Raw genomic sequence first — 24541 nt, 5'->3', positions numbered from 1 at the left:
AGAGGGTAGAAAGTGCTGAAAACATATAATAAAAACCTAACTCACTTTTGGGCATGAAATGATGTGCTTGAGAACATATTTTTCTGGCTCACTAATGTGCAAAAGGAGAGGCAATATCAGTTTTATTCAGCAAACCTCGGATATATATTTCTACTCAAGTCTGCTGCTGATATGCTGATACAACACCCAGTGTGCTATACGGAACTCCCTCAGAGACTGGTTGCAGCTGCTCTACTGGTGCCTCTTCGAAGATCCGATTCAGCACCATGCAATGGCCCACATAAACACAACAGTCTAATAAATGAATATTTTCTCACTGGGATTGTGCCTATAGTACCGTCAGTGCCATTTCTTCAACTGCTGCTCGGCCAAAGCAACATGTAGGTACTTTCTTAGGCGTGCGCTTCATCTATGATCTGCCAGAAAATCTCTTGAGGGTTCCCTTGCCATCCAACACCAGCAGAGGGAGATGTGCCCAAGAAAGGATGGGGATGGCAGATCAGGTGGCTGGAGCCCTGGATATCTATCACCCAAACCCTGACGTTAGAGACCTAATCCTTTGAAACCTATAATAGAGGGTGAAAGATCAAACTAAAACAGTCAAGGATTATCTGCTCTTTAGGTATGTAAAAAAATTATTTAGTTATCTTTCTGTGCAATAGAGAATTTGTGTCAGTGTAGTATGAGTACTATCAAAAGTAGTGTGTTTATGATCTATCTACTATATACTTTTTTATGGGAAGTAATTTCATGCTTGTGGCACAGATGTCGTTGTGACCTCGGCAGCACACATTTCCCCCCTCATTTGCCCATACCGGGATTCCAATTAGAGCTACTCCTGACTCGACCACCTCTCGTAACCACCAATTTATCCTGCAACGCCACTGAAAAGGTGTGAGTGGGTGGTATTATACTGAGGAGTGACTTTAACCAATTCAAATCGGTTTCACTTGGACATAAGGCATAATTAAGTAAAATTAAGGGACAATTGTTGTACAGTGTTACTATAGTGGATTTAAATGACAGTCATGAGAGTGACACAGAGACACCTTATGAATAGGTGTGTTTCTTCTGAGTGCTGGGATACAGGAAGTGAACTCAGCTGTAATTCATGGATTAGTATGATAAACTATTGTATTCTAATATTGTTTCTTTGTCCATATTAATTTATTCTATGAATGATGTTACCCAAAGGCTATTGTTTTACATATGTGCTGTGGCTAGGGTTACAGATGCAGGCATCCTCTTTGATCAAAGCCTACAGAGAGCAGCATGGAGGCTCTTAAATCAAAGCCTGTGTACTGTCCAGTGCACCAAGTTGTGAAAGAAAGTTCATGTCCTTTGAGTTGAAGGCTAATATCAGGCTCACTGGACAATATAGCACATACACATATGCACGCACAACCACACACACAGGGTATTACCAGAGGAGTGTTTTTAGAAAACTTTGAATAAAGTGTGACTTCTCACATCCTCCATTATGAGGGGCAATGTTTCAATAAAACATAATCTTACCTGTCTCTCTCGTCACCAAGATCATCAGGTGTTTGTTTAAGTAAAAGACGATGATGGACAACACTAATCACATCAAGCAAAACTTGCTCAAGTTATTCTGATTAAATAGTAGGCTAGCCTACTGTCCCTTTTATTTAGAATCGTTGCGGTTAACGTAGCTTACAGTACCAAAATGTCATAACATTCTAGTCTCCACGTAAGAACGTCTTTAGCTTTTGTACGAACGGCTGGTGTGACTGATTACTTCAAAGATGTCGACTTGGAATTAGGTTTCAATACAATCTTTGGAAGGTGCACCTGCGCCTTCGACATAGTCAGTGGTACTGTTCTGTGGGTTAGGCTATATTAAGCTTTGCTCTACAAGCGGATACTTTAGAAGCTGGTCTGATACCTGATCATAGCAGCCTCTCGGTGTCTTGACAAACTTGCATCCATCGAATTCTACTCAGGTCAGAAAAAAGCTGTTGTGAAGGAGGGCATTTTTTGGCATGTTGTCTTGCTTAAAACAAAACAACATATAATTTAAAACTGGTTATAAAATTGCACTTTTACCACGTTCTTTTTTCAGCAGATCTAAAGCATTGGTGTAACTGCGCCGGTGGCATTGGATGCAAGAAATAGCCTACCGCTCCTTGGAGACTTCTCGGGGTGTATGAGTCGAGCGCGAACTGCCGGAGTAAAGCGCACCAGACTGCCTGATTGGCCACGCTACTGTAGGCAAGCAGTCCTGTACATCTGTAACAGCGCATCTCTCACTTGCGAGTTCTACACGGAACCTCAGCCAGGTCAGTTCAAATCAGGATTAGGTGCAAGGTATCGCATTTGGGAGAACAATTACCTGAATGTCGGTCGTTTAGTTAGTTTGATTTTCAAACCTATCCTTTTCGAAAGAGGCGGGTGCCTTTCCAATAATGCTGAAGATAGGATGCAGTGTCTTAACGACTGAAGAGAAGGCATAGCCTACTAGGCTACTCTCCGGCTCTCTTCAGTTTTACGATATTCTGATCCCACTTAAAGGTTTGTTGAGCTTTACTACTGTTGCAGAAATTGTTGTGCGTGTTGCCAAGTAGCCGTAATTGTAATTGTCTTTATTTTCCAGCTGTAACCTATTTGTTGAGTAATTTTGTTTGGGCAGCTGTTTTGGGTGGTGGGCTATCCGTAGACTATAGCCTATACCTAAACTCCTCGTGTCATTCTTCCAATATCTGATGGAGACTAACAATAGCGTCACTTTACAGGCTTACCTGTGCCAATTGTTCATAAAATGTAACGATTTAGTTTTGCATTGCTTTCCCACCCTTTTAGCCTGCAATTCAGATTATGAGTTGAATTACAGGGATGAAGTTATTTCAACTATCATAACTATAATGTAGCTATAATATTTGTATTCCTTAGCAACACAATGAAATGCATTAAATAACATCAACCACGGTGATTGATGGTAAGGTGTGCACAAAAGGTCCACTTTGGTAAATTCATTAGGCTACTAGATTGATTAGTGATCCACGCACAACAAATTGCAAAGTGTTAATTTAACACAATAATTTGTTAATGGATGTCAATCCCATGAGAGTGGATGGTGGACCTAAACCCTGGTGGAGAAAAATGAACACTCCATAACACTTAAAAAATGTGCTGTACTGGCTTATAACCTACAGGTGATTATATTAAGATGTTTTTGTTTGTTGGGAATCGAACCGGCAACCTTTTTATTAATAGCCCGATTCCCTAATGTAGCCTTTTCCTAATACATTCAAATAACTGGTTTCCATTCCTTTTTTACAACTTGACCTAAACTGTCTGACAGTGTACAACAAACTTTCTGACAATAAAAAAATGAAACAATGACATTGTGAATAGTACATACTTAAAAATAAAAAAACAGTTCCATAAACCTTTGCGTTACTAGTGCAGAAGTAGCAACGAACAGAGCGCTCCTACTCCAATAGTATGTTCTTCTCTTTGGTCGCTACACCATGTTTCTTTAGGGGCAAAATCTAGGGGTATTTGTAGTGGTAATAGTGTGGTATAATGAGTGTTGAAAATAAAGTGGGAACCAGGTGGCTGAGCGGTTTGGGAATCGGGCTAGTAATCTGAAGGTTGCCAGTTCGATTCCCGGCTGTGCCAAAAGATGTTGTGTCCTTGGGTAAGGCACTTCACCCTACTTGCCTTGGGGGAATGTCCCTGTACTTACTGTAAGTCGCTCTGGATAAACGTAATGTCTATGTCTGTAGGCCTACCTTCTGAATTCCGCCTAATACGATCAATTCAGACATTTTTATCCAGGTGCCAGAGGTATTCTATCAAATGAGACGAGAGTCAAGCCTTCTTTAGTGTTGTATCAAAAAGGAATGACCTCAGTGTGGTCTCTAGCCATAGCCAAGCTTAGCCATGTACGGAGTGTGGTCGAAGACACTGTGCTGGTACTGGGAGGCTCAGAGGCTGGCAGAGGACCAGTGGAGCTGGAACATAGCAGTCCAGATGGCTCCGGGGTGTGCAACGGAGCCTCTGAACTGAGGAAGAGAGTGCTCCAAGCCCAGCTGGAAGGAAGGGATGTCTTACTGCCGCTGTGTGTGCATAAGCAAGAAAGAGAGTGCGTGCATGACCGTGTCTTTGTGTGCATCCTTTATTGAGCGTTCCCTTATTCTTTTGATCAGTAACTGTTTAGGCCTATCGGGATTTAGTTCAAGTTACGTTGAATTTAGTTAAGGCAGGTTTCCACTTTTATAAGCAGTTTCCACGTTTGTTTGAATAAGTCTAATGAGTTGAATACATTGTTGGTGTTGAACCGACTCTGTCCTTGGATAGATACTGAGGCTGTGCTGTGGATGATGGTGCACTGCTGTAGCTACATGACCCTAGAGTGGGGGAGATGCTGTTGGTATTCACTCCCCTGCTTGATTGAGAACAATCCTGTGTGCAGAGGTAGAGGCTTGTGTGACACCTGCCAGGTCCTTCTTTTGTTGTTGAACGAAAGACACCTGAGGACCATTGAGGGAACATAACAACATAATAATCCACACACACAGACACACACATACTGTACACTATATGGCCAATGTTATGTGGACAGTGCTCAGGATATGAACACCTGCTTGTTGTACCTCTCATTCTAAAATCATGGTTATTAACATGGAGTTGGATCCAATATTGTTACTATGCCTTCACTTTTATGGGAAGGCCAGTGCTTTCCAGTTGACATTGGAAGATTGATGCAGGATTTGCTTCCATTCACCAAGAGCAGTACGGACGTTGGGAACCGATGTGGGGTGATTACACCTGTTGGTCTGTTGTCAGATGGCGTTCATTAGTCTCACTTTTCGCATGAGGGCGATATCAAGCCGTGCAGTGCAATGCAGATTTTCTGTGTACATAGAAGCTTGTGTCTCTGTGAGGTCAAGAGGTCATACAGCGAGGCCCCCCTCTGAGCAGAATATAGCACACAGCCCAGACAGTTAGGAGACAGTAAGGCAAATCATATACAAACTGGGACTTATGTGATTAACGATCATTTCACCTGCTGAACGTTCTAGTGTATCAGTGTACTGACCACTGAATACCCGTTAAGGAAGCGATTCTGTGCATTCTATGTTTGAACATGTCCAGATACTGTATTTAAGCACTCTTGTAAGAGAGAGTCTTCACTCATGCTAGCCACTCTGTTGTGGATTGGTGGCATGATCCGACGTTGTGCTAATGAAACCGAGTCAACCCTTTTTATAATTGTCGTGACTCTTTCCGGCCTGCCTGCTGAGCGATCTCATCCTTACAAGGCCTTTCCCAAAAGGCTACAAAGTTTGAAGCGTAGAATTATTTAAAATCACATTTTATGCTTTAGCATTGATATGTCCACCAATAGACCTAAGAGTCGAGCCCAAAACCATGAAAAACAGCCTCTGTTGTTAATTGACCTTATATTGCCCCCATGTACAAAGTGAGGTCCATACAGAGATATGTTTAGCTAAGTTTGGTGTGGAAAACCTTGACATGCCTGCACAGATCCCTGAACTAAACTCCATCAAACACATTTGGGGAAATGATAAATTCTATTCTCATTCCATCTGCAAGCCAGGTCTAAATGGTAAATGGACTGCATTTATATAGCGCTTTTCTACCTTAGCGGCACTCAAAGCGCTTTACAATGTTTGCCTCTCATTCACCCATTCATACTCTCACTCACACATACCGACGGCAGCGAGGTACCATGCAAGGCGCCGGCCTGCCAATCGGGAGCAACTTGGGGTTCAGAGTCTTGCTCAAGGATACTTCGGCACATGACCTAGGAGGAGTCGGGGATTGAACCGCCAACCTTGCGATTAACAGACAACCCTCTCTACCCCCTGAGCCACAGCCGCAGGTCTAATCACCCAACATCAGTGCCCAACCTCTGTAATGTACTTGTGGCTGAATGGGCACAAATTCTGAATCGACATTCCAAAATCTTGTGAACAGCCTTCCCAGAAGAGTGGCAGTTTTTATAGCTGCAAAAAGTATACAGCCATATTAAGGCCCATAGTTTTAGTATGGGATGTCCAAAGATCTCATACTGTAAACTGTAGGTGTGATGGTCAGGTGTCCACATACCATATAATACATATTGCCAAAGGTCTATATGTAAGTAAAACATACAAACTGCCTTCAGTGATCACCTTGCTTTGCCATCTCAGTTTGGACTTTGCTTTGCCATCTCCACTTCTCACTAGAGAGAAACTGACACAATTTGTACTTGAGAATGTTTGCTCTGTTGTTGATCTGACGGGTTTGTACTGAAAACAATCTGAGTATAAGTTTCATGAATGTTTGTGAATATTCAATTGATGCTTATTTAAAATTTCGGGAAAAATGAATAATGGTTGAGTATCTTAACGTATCCTGAGGGGAAATTAGCATACTTCTGTATTTTTTTGGACGGCTTACAAGACAGGGTGCCTGTCTGTAGAGGTGAGCATTCTGGTTGAGCATCTCTACAGGTGTTTCTGTATACAGACACAAGCGTTCCAGGAGCATGAGCATATGCAGCCCTCCTCACGAGCATGTGAGGAATACATGACAGCCTGGGGCCTCACCCAGGAAGTGCTTTAAGCCCATCACCTCTAATGGGAACAAAAGGTCACCCCTTAATTATTCATTGGGGGTGTCAAACAATCCTCACCGCCTGGTATTTAGAAGGGAGAGCGTATCCATTGAATAATGCAGAGGGAGGATTCTCTTTCCTCGAAAAAGCAGCACAGTCCAGTTGGGATGTTTTCGTTGGGCTATTCATGATGTTAGAGATGCTTGAACCCCCCGTACCCACCCCCCCACTCCCTAACCACAAATACCCACACACACACGAACAGCGTCATTTCAGGCTGACCTTCTCTGTCACTCGTGGTGGAACTCAGATGGCACAGAAGGTGACCGTGACTCATGTTGCCACATTTCTGAAGTACTGCTACATAAGGAGGAAGTTACACTCCTGGGAGCACTCTTACAGTCATTTTTTTTTCTCCTCCCTAAGTTATGCCAGTGCCTGTTTACCAAGTGAGAAGTGCAGGTTGCTGTCGCAATGTATTAGAACAGATATCTCCCCCCACAATGAATCATTATGGCGCTCACTCGAAGGTGTATGTTTTGATAGACTTGCTTTGTCAATTGCACTTAAGCAGCTATTTTAAGGCATAAAGGGGTGTTTGTTGCAGCTGAAGAGGCAAAAGGAAATATTAATGCTATTAAAATGCATTAAAGTGAAGAATGGTGTAATGTGAGCCTCTTCCGTAGGAGGATTAGAAGGAGACAGCAGGGAGGATTCTGACGAGTCTGGGTGGGAGTCTGAGAATGTGCTCTTTGTTGGGCATGAGAGAGAAATACAGAGAGGTGGAGGGAGGGGGCTGGAGCATGTGTGGGAGATAGAGAAAGAGGACGAGAGAGAGTGAGAGAGAGAGAGAGAGAGAGAGAGAGAAACCACCCCCAGTCTGTCATCTCTGATCATGTAGAGATGCACATGGAGCGATACGTGACTGATTCTGCAGAAGTGAGGCGGCAGCACAGGGATTCTAATCTTTGCCAGTTGTAACCAATAATCATGCTAGTATCAATGCATGTTAATTATGAGGTTAATCTGTTCATCAGGATAATACCATTTTCAATGGTACTGACTTTCTGTTACAGCAAATATCTGTGCTCTCCCTCTTGCCCCAGTAATTATTGTAAAAGAAAACATGATCAATACTACTCTATGATTATGTATTGACAATGCACTTAAGTCTTCAGCAGGGGTGAGTTATGGCTGCATTATTGAATACTTTCGCTTCATCAGTCGGGTTTGTAGAGCTGTCAGTGAAGACATCTTATTGATGCCACTCAAGGCGTACAAGCTCACTAGAGCAAGGTTCACAGATGGAAGATAAAGTGGCATTTAAAAAAGGGACAGTGTTTTGTCCGCATACTGTAGATTCTAAGTAAAAGCTATGCAAAAGTTTTCCTTAACCATTGGATTCATCTATTAAATCAAGAGTTTATGAGAAGATGATAAACCAAAGTGATGTGATTTCAGGACACTGGACTTTTTTTCACGTTAGTATTTCTTTTTCAAAGATAATGTCCTTATTCAGTTTGAAGTTGCCATTTATGCAAAAGTTTCTTGAACCTATGTCTCTACATGCCTAGTAAGTTATGTGGACAGTACTGTACTTGCCAGATAATATCATCCAGCTCTCTAGGGAATGCCCCGCCTCCTCCGGGAAGACAAGGTCAGTGATTGGAGACTTGGGCAGGCCCAGGTACTCTTTGAGTTCTAAGGATGGCACTGTGCCTGGAAAACCAAACCGAAGAGCCAAGGGGGGTGGGCGGGGGGGGGGGGGGGGGTTGGGTCTGGGTGGCCCTGGCCCCTGTGTGGGACTCTCAAAGCCTTAACTCTAGAGGAACCCAGGTGCCAAGATGTTGATCAATTAGGTCATAGTCTTGCAGGCCAAGTTAATTACACTAATTTATTTTGCCTAAGCCTGTCAGTAATTAGCTGGCAATGCAATGAAGCCATTTCATTCGGTGATGCTCACACATGCACAAACGCACGAATGCACGCACAAACACACATACATACTATACTGTGCATGCACATACACCAGTGCAGCATTTCTGGATTGGCCACAGGAAGGCTCCTTTCCCTCTAAATGAGCTATCAGCTGTGTTAAAACAGCAACAGTGAGAGCAGAAGATTAAATTCCGTTAAGACCGCAACTACTCCTTCAGCTCTATGCTGTGCTGTTCTACCTTGACCATGCACAAAACAGCAGTTATGGTGTAGGAGTAGGTAGTGCTTCATTGTAGCTTGTGAAGTTTGTCTTCACGGTTTTTCACTGTGTATATGTCTTTTTCTCGACTGCAGCCTCACTGCACCGGTCCACGCTCAACCGTTTCTTTTTTAGGTGTTAGCCTGTAATCTGTTTTATTCAAAGCATTTCATTCTTCATTCGAAGCACAATCATTGTAAATACAGTATAACCCCCCCAAAATAATCATCTTTTGCAATTGATCCATATTTATTGGACGTCTAAATAAAAAACTCATGACCTCATTATGTCTCTTAAGCCTGCTGTTTAAGCTCGCATTAAAGAAAAACTCTGAGTGATTTGCTTGTTCTATCAGTGTTTCATTAACTGGATGGTTAATTTACCACATTTATTTATCATATTGTGTCCCAGTAGGGGTCCACAATGACCGATAGGTACACTTACCTGAAGTTCCCCCTCGCTGAGAGGAAAACATTAATAAGAGCCATTCTCTATCATCACTAAGAAAGTGTTCTATCACTCTCACCGTATGAAAAAAAAAACATAGGACAAAGATGTTTGGCAACACTTAGTATTGACAATGAATTCGATTACATTCAAAACTGCAGCCTCACATGTATACATGTTTCTGCACCCATTTTCATGCGTAAGTGCCTTTGTACATTTTGCCCCAGACCTCCAGAGATAAGTCTTGAACCTTAACCAGGACAAGATGTTGAAGATAGTACTGTATCATACAGTGCACAAATTACTCTCTGGAACATTATTCCCTAAGCATAAACTGGGTTCCAAGCATTCATAATTAATGAATTATTGCAGTTAAGATTAAGTATTAAAGCATTAGTGTTCAACGGGTAGCTTTAGGTTGAAGACTTCTGAATTACTGTAGACTATGAAGCCCATACAATTTAATTTCCATCGTCAGCACTCAGCTCAAGATACAATACGTATCACGATATTTTGAAGAAAATGTTAAATGAAACTGAAATTCAATTAACAGATTTATTTAGAAAACATTAACAAATATATATAATTTTTTGTGTTGTACATACAATTTAGTTAACTCAGTTAAAGCAATTTCTGTGAATGCAATGAATGCAAGCAGGTGCAGAGTAGGTTGTGCGCTCAACTAATAGGATCAAACGGACATCATATTGTAAAAATATTGCCATAACTCTACAATACATATTGTAAACATTTTGTATTGCGATATATTGTTCCACAATATATTGTTCCACCCCTAGTTATTAAACATGCATTACCTTATTGTAGAATCAGTGTAACACAGTTGCTAATCTGATTGGGGTCAGTCACATTGACATCCATCTTTTCAAGCAAGTGGAGCTATGAGAACTGAGGACAATTGATCTGAAATCACTTTTGGATATACATTTTCTTCCCTGTTTTATAAAAAAGTTATTGTCTACTGTAATGCTGCAATTTCCCCTTAGTGATGAATAAAGTACCTACCTACCTACTGTACACTGACATAATTACATACTAAAGCAAAATCAAATATCCTCAACCCCTGGTAGTTAGTTTTTGTTTTCTCAACTGAACTATTGATGGGAAAACAAACCTTGCACTTAACCATGTATGGCCATGCCCATGCATGATACAGGATTCATGAAACGTAGTGGTTGTTGCAACATGTAGTGGCACTGTGCAGAAACAGACCTTGCTGTCACAGCAAATAATTCATCGGAACAGACTTTAGCAGAGCAGCGGGAACTGTACTCCTTCCGAGGAATATAGATATTTAATTGTGATCGACTCTCTGCAAGCCTGTCTTTGCTCAAAGAAATGTTGTTTGATTAAATACTTGTTAGTCAGTGCAAGGTTTCCCTGTTGTTCAAGGTTACTTGCAGCTACCTAGTCAAGATCTTGTGTTTCCTGTAAAGTGTTGGCTAATCGGAAACCCAGGGGTAGCTTTCAAATGCAGAGGTTTTGTTTTGTTCAGTGTGGAGGGGAGTACATCATTAGTGGCAGACCTAGGAAGAATGAGCGATAGATGGAATAATGGGGCCTTTATGTGTGGAAGTGTTTGTGAGACAAAGGGACATGGTAAAGCACAAAGCCTTGACAGAATAAATTACAATCAGACTGCCAAGACAAGTTTGTAAGTTTGTCTGAGTAAATCTTCACTGATTTTGGCCTTCATTGATTAGAGCATTCAGTCTAATTACAGGTAAAGATGTCTACGAATGAACCGGTCAAGCGTGTCATTTACAGTAGTTACAGAGACAATTTTGTTGCTAATATTTCGCTCCTTGCAAAAGAGAATGTAATATTCAGTTGAAAGGGACAGTACCATACAATTCAGTATAAATATGCCTTTAGTTTTCTTTCTATGTGTGTGCAAGAAACAAAGAATATATGATAATCTAGATGTTGGTCGCATCTCCTTTATCATTTTTTAATCAGCTTCTGAAAGCCCAGTGGTCGGTCACCTATCGTGAACATACTTGGTTTCCAGAATAGGGGCGGGTGACTGAGTATTTTCCGTGTTTCATCGTACAGTATTAATCGTGGAACTCAGCCACTCTGTAAACAAGCAAAGCGAAATTGCTTTCTGAAAATGTTCTTCAAAGCTCCTCTCTTCCTAACCACCAGAACAAACACCCGGGCCTGTCTTCCATTTGATCTTGTGCTTTTTCAATCATTTTGTTTTCTGAGTTTTTTATAATTTCAGAAAGCGTCTGGTTGGTTTGTCTTACATAGAACCCATAGCTGGAATCTTTACTTAATAACAATGTAAAAAGTGTATTATTTGTGTATATTAGTTGCATGGTTGCCTAGTAAACTGTAACACTCTTGTATGGTAGTATATTCATACTGTATGCTGGCAGTTGATTTGGTACCATGTTTACATTGAGAATTTTCTGTACCTATGTACTTTATATAATTAAAGTGTAAAAGATATTGGAATTCTAATGTTGTGATTTAATATATGGGCTATATCAACCAGTATATAATCGTACAGATAATATATACTGCCCTTAAAAGGGCAACGTTATATACTGGTTGACATAGGCCTACATTAATCAATCATAACAAGTAATCCCAGCTGGCCACGAGAGTTTAGTGTCAAGAAAGGTACTCATTCACAGCCGGTAGTTTAGCTGTGGAATGATGATTATTGTTGAAAAGTAGTTGACCCTCCCTATCTCAGCAGACGCATGGAGATTACATTTGCTAATGATTGTGGGTGTGATGATGACCCTCTCTTTGGTTTGTCCCTTTCCATGGAGAGAGGCCTAACAAATAAACCAAATGTGCTTGAAGTGAGTACCTTGCACATTTCAAGTTCAAGTGCCATATTGCTGAATATTGCAACCAGTAGCTATAAGTGACAGTGTGTAAAGTGGCTGGTGATAAAGTGGCGAGAGTGTATCAGTGTCCATTCCTAAACCTGATGGCCCTTGGAAAGTAACTATTCTCCAGTCTACGTGTGCAAGACCGAATGCTTCGGTATCGCCTGCCAGAAGGCAACGGGGTAAAAAGACTGAAGGATGAGTGGTAACAGTCCCTTAGAATCCGGCCAGCCAGCTTTCCTGAGGCATCAACAGGTAGAAATGTTTTATATAGAAAAAGTGAGATTTATTACACAAACGCCTCAGTGGAACAAGGGAAGAACCCCAAAAAAGTATATTGTAAAAGAGTGACCTAACTACCTTACCAAAAACAGCCCAATACAAAACAAACGGGGTGGCACCCATTCCTTACCTATAACGACACATGACATTGGCGAGCCAATCACAGACAGAGAAACAGAAGGGAAGAAAACACATCACAAGTATACGTTCACATCAAGAAATATTTGAAAATAAGCATGTGGCCGTAACAGCGGGCCCTGCTATGCATTTTAGGGAACTTTGACCATCAGTCATTTTACGCTAATTTCTAAATCAGTTTCCCTAGTTGATTGATGGTCAAGGTTTTATCACACCTTTTAGTATCTAAAAGCATCAGCAGCTTTTTTTCTGGTTTACTTAGGAGATTTTATAAGTGAGACAGTATTTTATACTCTCAAACAAATTCAAAATGGACTACGTTTTCAATGTACCCCCAGCGGTATATCTGAAGGATAAAACAAAGGCACCTGGGAGCAAAGGGCATTGACAGCAGGGGTGGAAGAGCTTCGAATGGGGCTCGGCATGAATCCTCACTCTCACAGAGTTTTGCTATTACCAACCTGCTCGCTGTTAATCACCCAGTCCTGGAACCACAAAAGCAAAAAGCTCAGTGCTTGCTTGTTAGTGATGGAATTCGTTTAACTAGGCTGTTTCAGCAAACAGGCGGGCAACCGCTTGCCATTCATCATTTATAACAGCTTTTAGACTTTTGATCGTTTTTTGTTCATTACTCTTCAAATGGGTTGTAACACATATGTTTAGATATTCAAGGACTGATCAACCACATAAACAATGTAGGCTATAACGCATTCATCTTTGGTTTAGTTGTCTTACAATACTATTTTCACTGAAATGTGAGTGAAATTTTACCATGTTACCATTCTCTCACTGGATCTCTAGTATAGGCCTATCGCTCCCTAGGTGCCTAGCACAGTTAAAAGCGTGGAAACTAACCGACAGGAGATCCAACTCACCCTCTATGTTTCATAAATGCTTTATGCCACCTTTATTGTGTTCACAATCTTAGACGGGTTGTCTTTGTCCGTTTAGACAAGCACATAGTCCTCTTCTCCCAGTGCCCTAGCTATCTGGCAAAGCAATCACAAAAAACACTATTTGACCCAGTCCTATTCAAATTATGTCCAGCAGAAGCAACAGTGTTGTCTCTCTGCTCTGCTCAGAGTAATGGAACCCTAAACACATCTGGCAATGAGATTGGCTGCAGTCCAGAGATTTGTAATTCTGCTTTGGGGTGGGCTATCTCTAAAACATCCAAGGCCACCCATTCAATACATTTGCAGAGTTCATTTATATCAATCGTAGATTCCGCTGTACACTTGAGCTCAAAATTTTACAACCAGCCATATTTGTTTAATGAATTTATATTAATCAAGGAATGCATACAGAATACAGGCTGTATGTAATAGGTGGCATTGTTTTTCTGATTATTTTTCTGTTCTATTCTACCTATTGGTTTGGGGTTTGGGAAGGAAGGATAGAAATATATGGCAACACTTTACACTTTAATGCCATACAATTCGGCAAATTCTACTTGTACTGGTATACCATTATAAAATGAAACAACATAGCAGTTCCTATGTAACTACAAATTTGCTACTATAGATTTTGCTATGTAGCTACTTGTTATTGCTTACTCCTATAGAGAGAAAAGGTTTAATCCCCGGTAAACCTTTGTTGGTTTTAACTTTACGCAAACTAATTTCAAGGGGAAACAAGTCCACAAATTCCAACGATACAAAGTGCACAATTATTCTAAACTCAAAGAACCATTTGATTCCAAGTGTGCCATTATGGGAACCACAAAGAAATGTTTAATAAATAAAGAGCACTATCAAATCTAGGTCCCATTGCTATACGTAATGCTCTATTTCATCTGCTATGTCAATGGAAGTGAGAGCTTAGAAAGAGGATTTAAACCTCAGACTGGTAGTGCAAGCAATTAGTTTAAAATCACCTCTCTCTTGCCTAGATATCATTACGGGAGGAAATGTGTCATTGAATGGGCAGTATGATAGCATCAGTGTCTTCTATTACCTCTCCTGATGAGGATGGATTTGGTGTATTTTTGTCCCTCTGGCCTCATCGTTTCTTTTGCACTCCTCTCAGTACTGTGATGAGTTTATATCTCTGGTTGTTAAAAAGTGAAAGGTTCCTCCTGAAATAACTTTGACTGATTAGACTTTACCTTCCAGTGTTAACAAACGGGAAATGTGCTTTCTGCTTCACTTGGCCAGAAAAGGATGAATCAATATTCATCAATGTCTCTCTGACATGTTAGAATCAGTTGCCTTTTAGTCTTACTGAAGATTGCATTATCTTGCAGAAGACTCATTTGCTTCTACTCAGAGACCTAAGAGTACAGTTTAAATGGATGAGGAAACTATTTATTGGAAAACTATGTAGGCCTAAGGTTTTCATATAATTGGTTTGAACATTTGTATAGAACAGAAAAGTGTAAATAATTTGTACAATTTGGCCTCTTTGGTAAGAAGCCACCGATGCTTCATGGGATGTAAACTGTATACTTTCACATTTTACTCACCAAAATACATGGTTTTAGATGTGCACCTCTTGGTTAGGACTTATTTTTCAGCCATGTTAGCCATCATTGGTGGCTTCTCTTACAGAGCCATCAAAAAGGGAAAGATCTCTGTCTGGGGTCCTTTGTATCTGGGTCACACAGGCCTTGATATGCCATCCATCAGGGAAATATATGTTGATGTTTTCTTTATATAATTTATAAATCATATAAGTAGCACTTGCAGTAGTTTCATCTGGCCTTGTGTATAACAATGTAATGTATCTGAAAATACACAATACAAGCTAAGACTGACTGCCTACAACATTTATAAACAACTCAATTTGGAGGGGGAGGGGACCTTAACCTGTTTTCAAACACTGTAACCTTTAGAGTGGAGTCAAATGTGTTTCCTGTGGCAGATGGGTCAAGGACACGCAATCCAATGTCAATACTGAAGAGGTCAAAATGTTAGTATGATAATGCTAGGTCCAGGTCGGATAATAAACCACAGCTGCAGAATTATCTGAGTAGAAGATTGTTCCATGAAAACATGAATGAGAGTCGGCTCACATCTCACCACCAGATGACTGTCTCTGCGTTGCATTGTTGTTGATGTCAGTGATGTGATGTGGCATTTTCAAACGTCTGATTCAACCTTCTAGATTCCTTCAATTTGGACCCTATGTATGAAGATAAATTGACAGACAAGCCCATTCTCACATATCTGTTTGTGGCTGCCCTTTAAATAAAAACTTGATAATTATTGATAATAACCAATTTTGCCTGCCTTTCCTGAATCCATTTAGATAAGGACTGAGAAGAGGACTGATATTTTTATTTTATATATATTTACCGGACAAAGATTACCAACACAACCACACAAGGTGAAAAGAAGGAGAGTCTAGCACACGCCAAGCATTCCAGGGTTAGCCTTTTCAATGTTTGTTTGTTTTTCTCTCTCCTGGAGAGACTTTGTTGATTTGACGCAAATATCGATTGTGTGGCATGCCTCCGATCTGTCATGTTAATCCACGTTAATGCTGGACACCCAGGCAATATATTGTCTCAGTAAGTCGGATGAAAGGTTGCTGCTGTTATTTTTCAGGCTCTCAATCAAAGTGATTTAAGGGGATGGCCATGAAGCAAAAGTGGTGCACACAAACACCCCAGCGAGATCTTCCCGCTCTGGTGGCCAAACTATTAAATTGTCTGTTGATGTGGTTATCGTTGATGATGGAGAACTGAGAAGCCAAAGAACTTTAACAGGAACAATGTCCACCATTTATATTCAAGAAAACACCATGATCTGCACACTGTTGAGGTGTATTAAACAATATGCTGAAGTAATCTCAAAGCTCAACTGTCAGTGGTCTGGATCTATTGTCGGGATGTCTCTGGGGACTGTAGTTTGCGTGACATGTTGAATGCTCACTGAGTGCTATCGACTTGACTTGTCAACATACAGCTTTCACATTGTGCAATGGGTATAGAGAGAAACCACATATGGATGGTAGCATATCAGCCATACCGGTAGTCCTCAGAAGCCTGGAAGTTGTCCACATAAAGCATACAGTACATTTTGGGAGCTTGGGGCTACTCACCATGTTTTGCACTTTGTGATTCTATGTTCAAATGAACCCATGCCTTGCGGGAACCATGTTATCAGTATTTTTGTCAGCATGTTATTTGCCAGTCATTGACTACTCTGCAGTTTTTTTTTTAGAAACACCTGGACAAACTATCCAAAAACAATAGGAGAAGCAGCAGCTTGTGCAGCCTCTCCCAGGGGAGGCTGCACCCTGCACATTCTGCTGATGCTCTCTCACCTCAACCAGCACAGCCTTATTTTCCTGGTTGGACAAAGGTATTCTCTTGGTCGGTAACTATAGTTTAAATTTAGTGGCAAGATTATTGCTTGATGGTGTTGTGTGTTCTCTGGTTTGGATTATGAGGTTCGGCAGAGTCGCAGGTAGTGGTTGAACCATGGATCCCCCTTGTGTATGGCAACTCATCCACTACGCTTCGGTAAATATCCTGATATCCAGGAGTAGGAACTGGGTCACAGGCAGAGGTAGGGTATGCATCATTCACAAGTTGTTCCCAATACCCTCCACAACAATAGCTGGGCCATTTATTTTACTGGAGCAGCAATGACACTTTGAAAGACGCTTTGATGAAGTCTGATAATTTTACCTTGATGTAGCTTTAATTTGTATTGCAGCCATGATTTAGTCAACCTCAACTGGCAACTAGTTTAAATGGTTTACTGCACTGTACAGTATATATGTTTCTTGGGTCAGTACTGTTTTGGTGACATGGTATGAATGTCACACCCCATGTAATTCACCACTCAAAAGATGGCATAAAACAAAATGCAATCTCTAAGGACTCGTAGTTATTGGCCTTGCTTATTAATTAGTTTATTGTTAAAGTTCCTTTATCAGCTAACCAAGGACACACTTACATTATGCTGAACTTCCAAGGTCCTAGTCTCTTGGTGAAAACAATTCCAATAAACAATGTGTATGTGAGTCACACAATCTGTGAGGTGGCTTCACATTACAGCATAATATACTCCTTTTAATAGGGGCGCTCATTGAACACAACTGTGAAGGAAAACCAGCTCTCAATTTAATTAAACTCTAATTAGCATTATGATGTTCAGTGCTGCAATTATTTCATCGAATGTGAAGAGCATAATTCACCAAAGGACAGAACAAAGGAGAACCGCAGCTTAGGGGGTGCCTCAGTATTAGCAATCACAGTTAGCTGAGGCCTCCCTCTATCTACCAACCTCTCCTCCATTGTGTTGGAATTAACAGCCTTCCTCAACAGGGTCCATATGCGTGCATTAAAGACAATATGGATTCAATACAGCTCCGGTCAGATTGATAATGAGTTATCCTGTGTTGTGTTAGCCTCAATTTGTAAAGGAGAGAACATTTAAGAGAGGAAACATACCAGTTTGTATTTTGAGTTTACCCAGACAAAAATACAAGAGGCAGTATAAATTGGTATCGCCGCAGGTCCTTTACAGCTGGACCAATCAAATATGGGAATCTAAATTCCCATGGTTCCCAAGTACCCCTCATTGCAATGTGCAATTCGGGGGGAGGCTCAATGTGGGCAATGCTCTACGTTGATTGACCAATGACAGGCTCAACGTGGCCTCAATGTGGGCGAGGCTCAACGTTTTGATTGACCAATGACACTTGACTTGAGGCAGAAGTAACATTCTCAAACGAGACTTAGGGGCCCCGTTGCAATGGGCCCCCTACATTATTTTTGTTTAGGCCCCGCAAAACCCTAGGGCCGGCCCTGAATGTGACTATGACTAACTACGAGGGTCTGTTTAGGAAATAATTCAGACTGTCCTCACACTAACATCAAACACTTCAGACTACTGTTTATTACATATTAAACTATAGGTTTACGTGGTTACTAAAACAATTTCAAGGTGGTGCCCCGACTAATAAATACTTGATTAGAAATTAAGTTGACCCCAGAAAAAAGATGTTGTGGCCTATCTAATTTCATGATGGTTAATCTACATCACAGCACCATGGGGAAAGAAAATAAAGATGTGCGTCTGTCATACATATGAAGCACAATTAGCTCTGCTGTGAGGATGATTCTACACGCTCCCATTCTACCCCTTGCTATTCCCCGACTCAGGTACTCATTAATTGATGAAATGGGGCCACCGACAGCGTCATTGTCTCTTTGTTTCTGAGCCAATGTTGTTCTTTGTTTACAAGGCAATAGAAATAAAGACATGACATAGTGATTGCATGTCAAGCATCCAAAAATGATTTCTGGGCCACCGTAAATTTTCTGGAATATAGCCTTGTCAAGGGATTGAGATTATTTACATTAAAGAACGTGTTAATAGAACACATTGTGTATTCTCTGTCACTGCATGTTGTGCAACAAAGAATCTGCATATGGTTTCTTTAGCTGTGTTTCTTTTTTTAGCAATTCATGCTTGGAAAGACTACAGTGAATATTAAACAGTCATATCCAAAGAAGGGGATTTGGGAACTTGAGGGAAAACAATAAATAGTGGCAGAATACATTACAAACATTAATATTTATTTGAATTCAAAGCGTTTGATTTTGACATGGATGTGTGTATTTGATCAGACAGCTGGCTTCTCAGCAAACGTGATGTCTACCTGCTGCAGATCCATGCCCTGTACCACTAGCTGCTATCACTGGCTGAACTGAAAGGATACCAAACCACCTACTGTACTGCTGTTGGGTTCTGTCGAAATGCCCTGTCAAACCCCCAGCTTGCGTGCAAGCTGGGGGTATGTCCTCTATAGATATGTCTCTCTATAAATATGTCCTCTATTAGAGAACATATTTAAAATATATTCTTTGATACTCATTACACAGGGATATAGGACTACAAAGCTTGAGCTCACCGTTAACGCACCTATGCCACACCGCCCTACTTTAGGTTTACACCTGCCAGCTGTCATGTTTCTTCTGTAAATGCTTTTGAAGCTTTGTGTGTGAGAGTAAGGAAAGAATACTGAATATCATAATTAGTCTAACAGTCATGCTTCCATCTGCAATAGGCTTATAGAGTATGTTCTTTTCTTTTGAGGCCATTGTTTTTTAAGGATTATTTTCATGGATGGTTTGTTTTGGAATATCTTGTAAAAATTATATTGACCAAAAACATGCCTAAACATGCCTACTTCCCTCCCTCCCTCCTTCTTGGTCACAGATAGCACTAGCTGAGCAGCTCAGTATCGTGGTTGCAGAGAAGAATGAGGGAGAGTCTGCGCGTGGTTAGGCGGATGGCCGCCAAGCTTCCCTGCTTCTTCTGGTTCGTGCTGCTGTTTGGGGCCGGGGGCCTGGTGCTCTTCATCCACCTGGAGGACCTGTCTGAGATGGTGCAGCGACAGGAGCCTGGTGAGTACTGTTAAAGGGAACCTCTATTGTCAATCAGACCGTGCAACAAGTAGTTACACAGACGGTCAAAATTGCATTTTCCCAAATACTCCAAATATGCAAGTAATACAACATTTTAAAATTTGAAATACTCGTGCAAACAGACATCAACAGGTTAAAAAACAACATATAGGAGTAAAGTGCAAAGTGCTGTATGGCAGCATGGATAATATATGTTATTGTGCATGTGAAGTGCATAGTGCAGACATTGAGCTTACGGAGTAAAAAAAAGAAGAAGAAGAATTTAGCAGTCAGTTGGTCCTTACTCTTAATGGGTTTATGTGGCGCAGGAGCACCTGATCATGTGATGTTCTTGAGTGTCTTGAGTAGTCTGATGGCCTGTGGGAAAAAACTGTCGCTGTGTCAAGTAGTCCCTTCCAGCCAGACCAATCAAATATGGGAATCTGAAGTCCCATGGTCCTCGAGTACCCCTCATTGCAATGTGCAATTCGGGGCGAGGCTCAATGTGGATGATGCTCAACGTTGATTGACCAATGACAGGCTCAACGTGGCCTTGACCGACCTTTCAAAGCACTCATTTCAAAGCACTAATTTCCAACATCATGATGGGAGTGAGTGCTGTGGGCCAGTAGTCGTTTAGTGTTGATGCCGGGGATTTCTTGGGTAGCGGTGTGATGGTGGTGGCTTTGAAGCATGTTGGTATGATGGCTTGGCTCAGAGAGGTGTTGTAGATATCCGTGAGGACGTCTGTCAGTTGCTCAGCACAATCTCTGAGCACACATTACATTTACATTTAGTCATTTAGCAGACGCTCTTATCTAGAGCGACTTACAGTAAGTACAGGGACATTCTCCCCGAGGCAAGTAGGGTGAAGTGCCTTGCCCAAGGACACAACATCATTTGGCACAGACTTGACACAGGGAATCGAACCGGCAACCTTCTGATTACTAGTCCGATTCCCTAACCGCTCAGCCACCTGACACGCCCAGGTCAGTTGTCAGGTCCTGCAGCTTTCCTGGGGTTCACCTTGAGTAGGGTCCTCCACACGTCAGCTGGGTCCAGGTGAAGTGTTTCACCGTCCGGACCGGGAGGGACAGGAGAGATGAAGGAGAGATGCAGCTCCCCCGACACCCCCACCATCTCACCCTCTCGACCCTGTCACGCCTTGCGCCGACAAACTGTAGTAACTGTTGATGAGTTGTACCCAGACATTGCCAGTTCATTAAAATGAAAATGATGCAGAGTGCCCTTGGTCGTGTCAGAGGGCACGGGTAGACAGCACCTGCTCCAGCAGAGGCCAAGCACAGCAAGACTGAGTCCCAGACAGGCAGAGCCAGAGCTGGGGAGACACCACCGCTGTGTGTGGGTCTATCATGTGTCACCCGTGCTGTGTGTCATCATCAGGATCAGTACAGTTTCCTGCCTCTCCATCAATAAAGGCCACTTACAGAGAGTGGGTTCTCTACAGGCTCTAATATTCCACTGATTGTCAGACGCTCTCAGGAGAGACATGAGCCCACACACACACATAAACATACACAGACAATAGTGCACACACACATTCAGTACTTGTTCAATTGGGCACATGCAAGCACATATACCTTTGCACGCACCAAAAAACTACAAAAAGACACAGAAAGTTAGTATATGACATGTGTTGAGATGGCCTTTCTGCCTACTTATTTAACAGGGGCATTATGCCAAGCTAAAGTAGCAAAAGTAACATTGTCTATTGCATGAAGGAATGTAGGTGTGTGTAGGCCATTCATTTAAAGAATTTAAAAGTAGACATCTGCCAGACAGCACACTAACTCCAGTCCAGCCTCCTCTCTCTTTCCAGAGTTGGCCTGTTCATTTCAATATGAAAAGAGATAAAGTGAGAGAATCTCACTGTCTTGTATGATGTATGAAATAGAGAATGTTGTGTACCCCTCTCCCTCCCCCACCAATAAAAAACACTGGGCAGTATCTCTTGCCTTAAGCTATGGTGCCTCACTCGAGCACAAGCTCATATCTAATAGTGTTGAGTTTTAATACATTGGGTGTCAGCTTCTATCTGGCTCTTCTCCTCTGCTCATCCTCTTTGTTTGCCTGGGAGTGCACTGGAGTGCTTTGGTCCCCTATGGTCGAGATAACACATACAATGGCAGTGGAAGTAGCAGTTTAACAGGCAGCAGTCTATCCCCTGAACTCCAGAGTAATTGTTTAAGGACAATTGGATGAGGGGGTGGGTTAGGGGCGTTGGGGGTTGGGGAGACCACTAGCAATCTCCTGGGGAATAGAAATGTTGAAAGAGGTAAGAGCTGAGATAAATTGCACAAAATTTGCCCTGCAAGGTTTTCCTACCCAACTCTTTATTTTCCAAAGTACATTCAATGTGGGCTGGCCTGCTGTGGAGGCTGAGAGGAAGGACAGGTTGTGCCCTCCTCCCCTTGTTAAGGGGTGTCCTCAGTCAAAGCGCCGCATAGCCAAGCAATCAGCACTCTGGAGGATAGGGCAAGCACTGTGTGTTTGTGTGTGGGTGTGTGTGTTTGTGTGTGGGTGTGTGTGTGACAGGGTGGGTGTGTGTGTGAGAGGGTGGGTGTGTGTGTGCCTCGTGACCAGGTCACACACTACTGTACGCTCATGTTACCATAGATAGTAAAACGGCACAAATCCATTGTTTTATCTTAGTTATCCTAGCATGCAAAGTACGGTGTTAGCTAGCTCTATTTGGTTTCAGTATCTAATCCACAGGGATATGTTGTGTACCTCCAGGCACTGTGTGAAATTGCACAAATTGGACAAAAGCAGAGTTTTGCCATTTGCTTTTCTTCTCTGATTACACCCGTTACCATGAAAAGAAAATCCTATCAAATGTCCTTGACGTATCTTAACGATCCATCGTTAGGCAGCCCCAGTGTGGGACGATGGTAAAAAGCCATCTGCTAACAGAGAACACATCAAAATGACTATCTCTGTCATGCCACGTCTCAAGCAATTGCAGAATAAGTTACAACTCATACCATGATGATGACATGCAGCGATAAGCAGACGTGCAACAAACCACGTGTGTGCGTTTACACATATGGCAATGTGTGTGTGTCTGTATGTTCATGTGGATGTGTGTGTGGATGTTTACTGTATGCTCCCCATGTGAATAGATATAGGAAATACAGTCCCCAGTCTTGCTGAAACAATTTGTTTAAATCTGAAAGGGCAGAGTAATTCTCAGAATATTCTGCTGTGGAATCTTTTCATGATTTCCCTAAAGACTAGATAATCAGCTTATATAAACAATTTCAAAACGTGACAAAAGAAATGCGAAGGCTGATATTTCAGACTATGCTTTCCCCCCGTGTTTTTAAGATCTTTCCCGTTGCTCTGCATTAAAAATAAGCCCCACAGCATCTAAAACTTCAGCTGAAACCAGTTTTTTTCTCTACATATGCCTCTATGCTCACCTCCTTCTATCCCTCCATCCCTTTCTCTGCATGTGGAGACTGACTGCCAGGAACAGGGCATATTGTTTCAAGCTGGAAAGTAGAATTTGATCTCTCTCCGTCAGAGGTCCAGTAATCCCTTAAGCCGTGTCTGTTTGCAAAGTCTAATTTAGCTGTCTCTTAATGTAATTAAATTGTGCTGATGACCTGGAGCCATGGGCTGTGCAGCATCACTATGCAAATCCAGCCGTTGATGTTTGTGGGGGGGAGCTGGGGACATTATTTTACTATCCTCCCATTCTTGTACTGGAACGAATTTAACAAAGACTTTCTTTGTTTAGTTCTACAGCAGGATTGTACGCTTCATATCTCACACAACAGGGACCTCACTGGAAAGCAATACCTTGGCAAGGTTGCGTCAGTCATTCTACACTCTGAAGTGCAGTACAGTAAGCCTGTGGTGCAGGTGGGACCTGGTTTTCACAAGTAACGTAAAAAAAAAACTGAGCTTGAAAGTTTGAAACAGCATTTGCTTGCTCATTAAGGGACTGCCATGGCAACCGGGTGCTCACGCCAAGTCTGCGATACAGTGATATTTACTTTACCACACAGGGACTCTGCTGAGGGTACCTCCAGAGCTGGTAGAGAAAGCTGAAACAAGATCCAGCCGAATGGACCTTGCTAAGTGAGACCTTGGATTGCCTGACCTGGGCACCTCATGCCCATATCACCTTCTCTCTCTCTTCAGATCCTCTCAGGGATCACAATTGGATTTCCAACCCAAGTGCACGGCAGCCTCACCAAGGTCATGTGCAGTTCTATTAACATCTATGCCCTAGGTCATGCCACAAGCTCTGGAAACATAATCTGTTTTCCAGGCCATCTGATCCCACATCCGATGGCTGGCATGTTTTTAAATTGATTTGTCCTCGCCACATTTGCCCTTCTGATAGTGAATGGATCTTGTACAAAAATAAAAGTGAGGAGAAAAGTTTAAGAAATTGCAAAAGTGGTTCCTAAAAGTACTTTATATACTGTCTGTAATTGTGAATTACAAATGTAGAGATCTACCTGGTTGTTTTAAAGAAGGCATGATATCTGTTTTGTCACTGGTGTTTTTTTCTCAACTCTGGTGTGGTCCTTTTGTGTGATGGAATCCACTCAATGGTGGGAAACAGTAACAAATCACATTAGTGCAGGACTGAGGCTTGGACAGGCGCTACATCTCCCCAG

The 24541-nt window shown here is 41.8% G+C and overlaps 1 protein-coding gene and 1 long non-coding RNA gene across 3 annotated transcripts in view; one reads left to right on the top strand and one right to left on the bottom strand.

Moving 5' to 3' along the window:
- Window positions 1-387: 387 nt before the first annotated feature.
- On the bottom strand, window positions 388-2093 carry LOC134028224 (uncharacterized). Its single transcript, XR_009931505.1, has 3 exons — window positions 2068-2093; window positions 1887-1956; window positions 388-566 (listed from the first exon to the last, which is right to left on the bottom strand). It is a non-coding gene; the product is annotated as an uncharacterized LOC134028224 (long non-coding RNA).
- LOC134028223 (carbohydrate sulfotransferase 8-like) overlaps window positions 521-24541 on the top strand; it is a 92023-nt gene continuing 68002 nt past the window's right edge. Inside the window, exons 1-3 of one of the 2 annotated variants that reach the window (XM_062471653.1) lie at window positions 521-622; window positions 2084-2532; window positions 19699-19895. In XM_062471653.1, the coding sequence (XP_062327637.1) occupies window positions 19742-19895 (154 nt within the window). In that variant the 5' untranslated portion in view covers window positions 521-622; window positions 2084-2532; window positions 19699-19741. Of the gene's footprint in view, window positions 623-1898; window positions 1965-2083; window positions 2533-19698; window positions 19896-24541 lie in introns of those variants that run through there. The other variant, XM_062471654.1, reaches the window with a different exon arrangement.

Source organism: Osmerus eperlanus, chromosome 10, assembly GCF_963692335.1.
Source record: "Osmerus eperlanus chromosome 10, fOsmEpe2.1, whole genome shotgun sequence".
In the NCBI taxonomy this organism is placed as follows: Eukaryota; Metazoa; Chordata; class Actinopteri; order Osmeriformes; family Osmeridae; genus Osmerus; species Osmerus eperlanus.
Note: the sequence above shows the minus strand (reverse complement) of the source record. Positions and strands in the feature narration are given on the sequence as shown.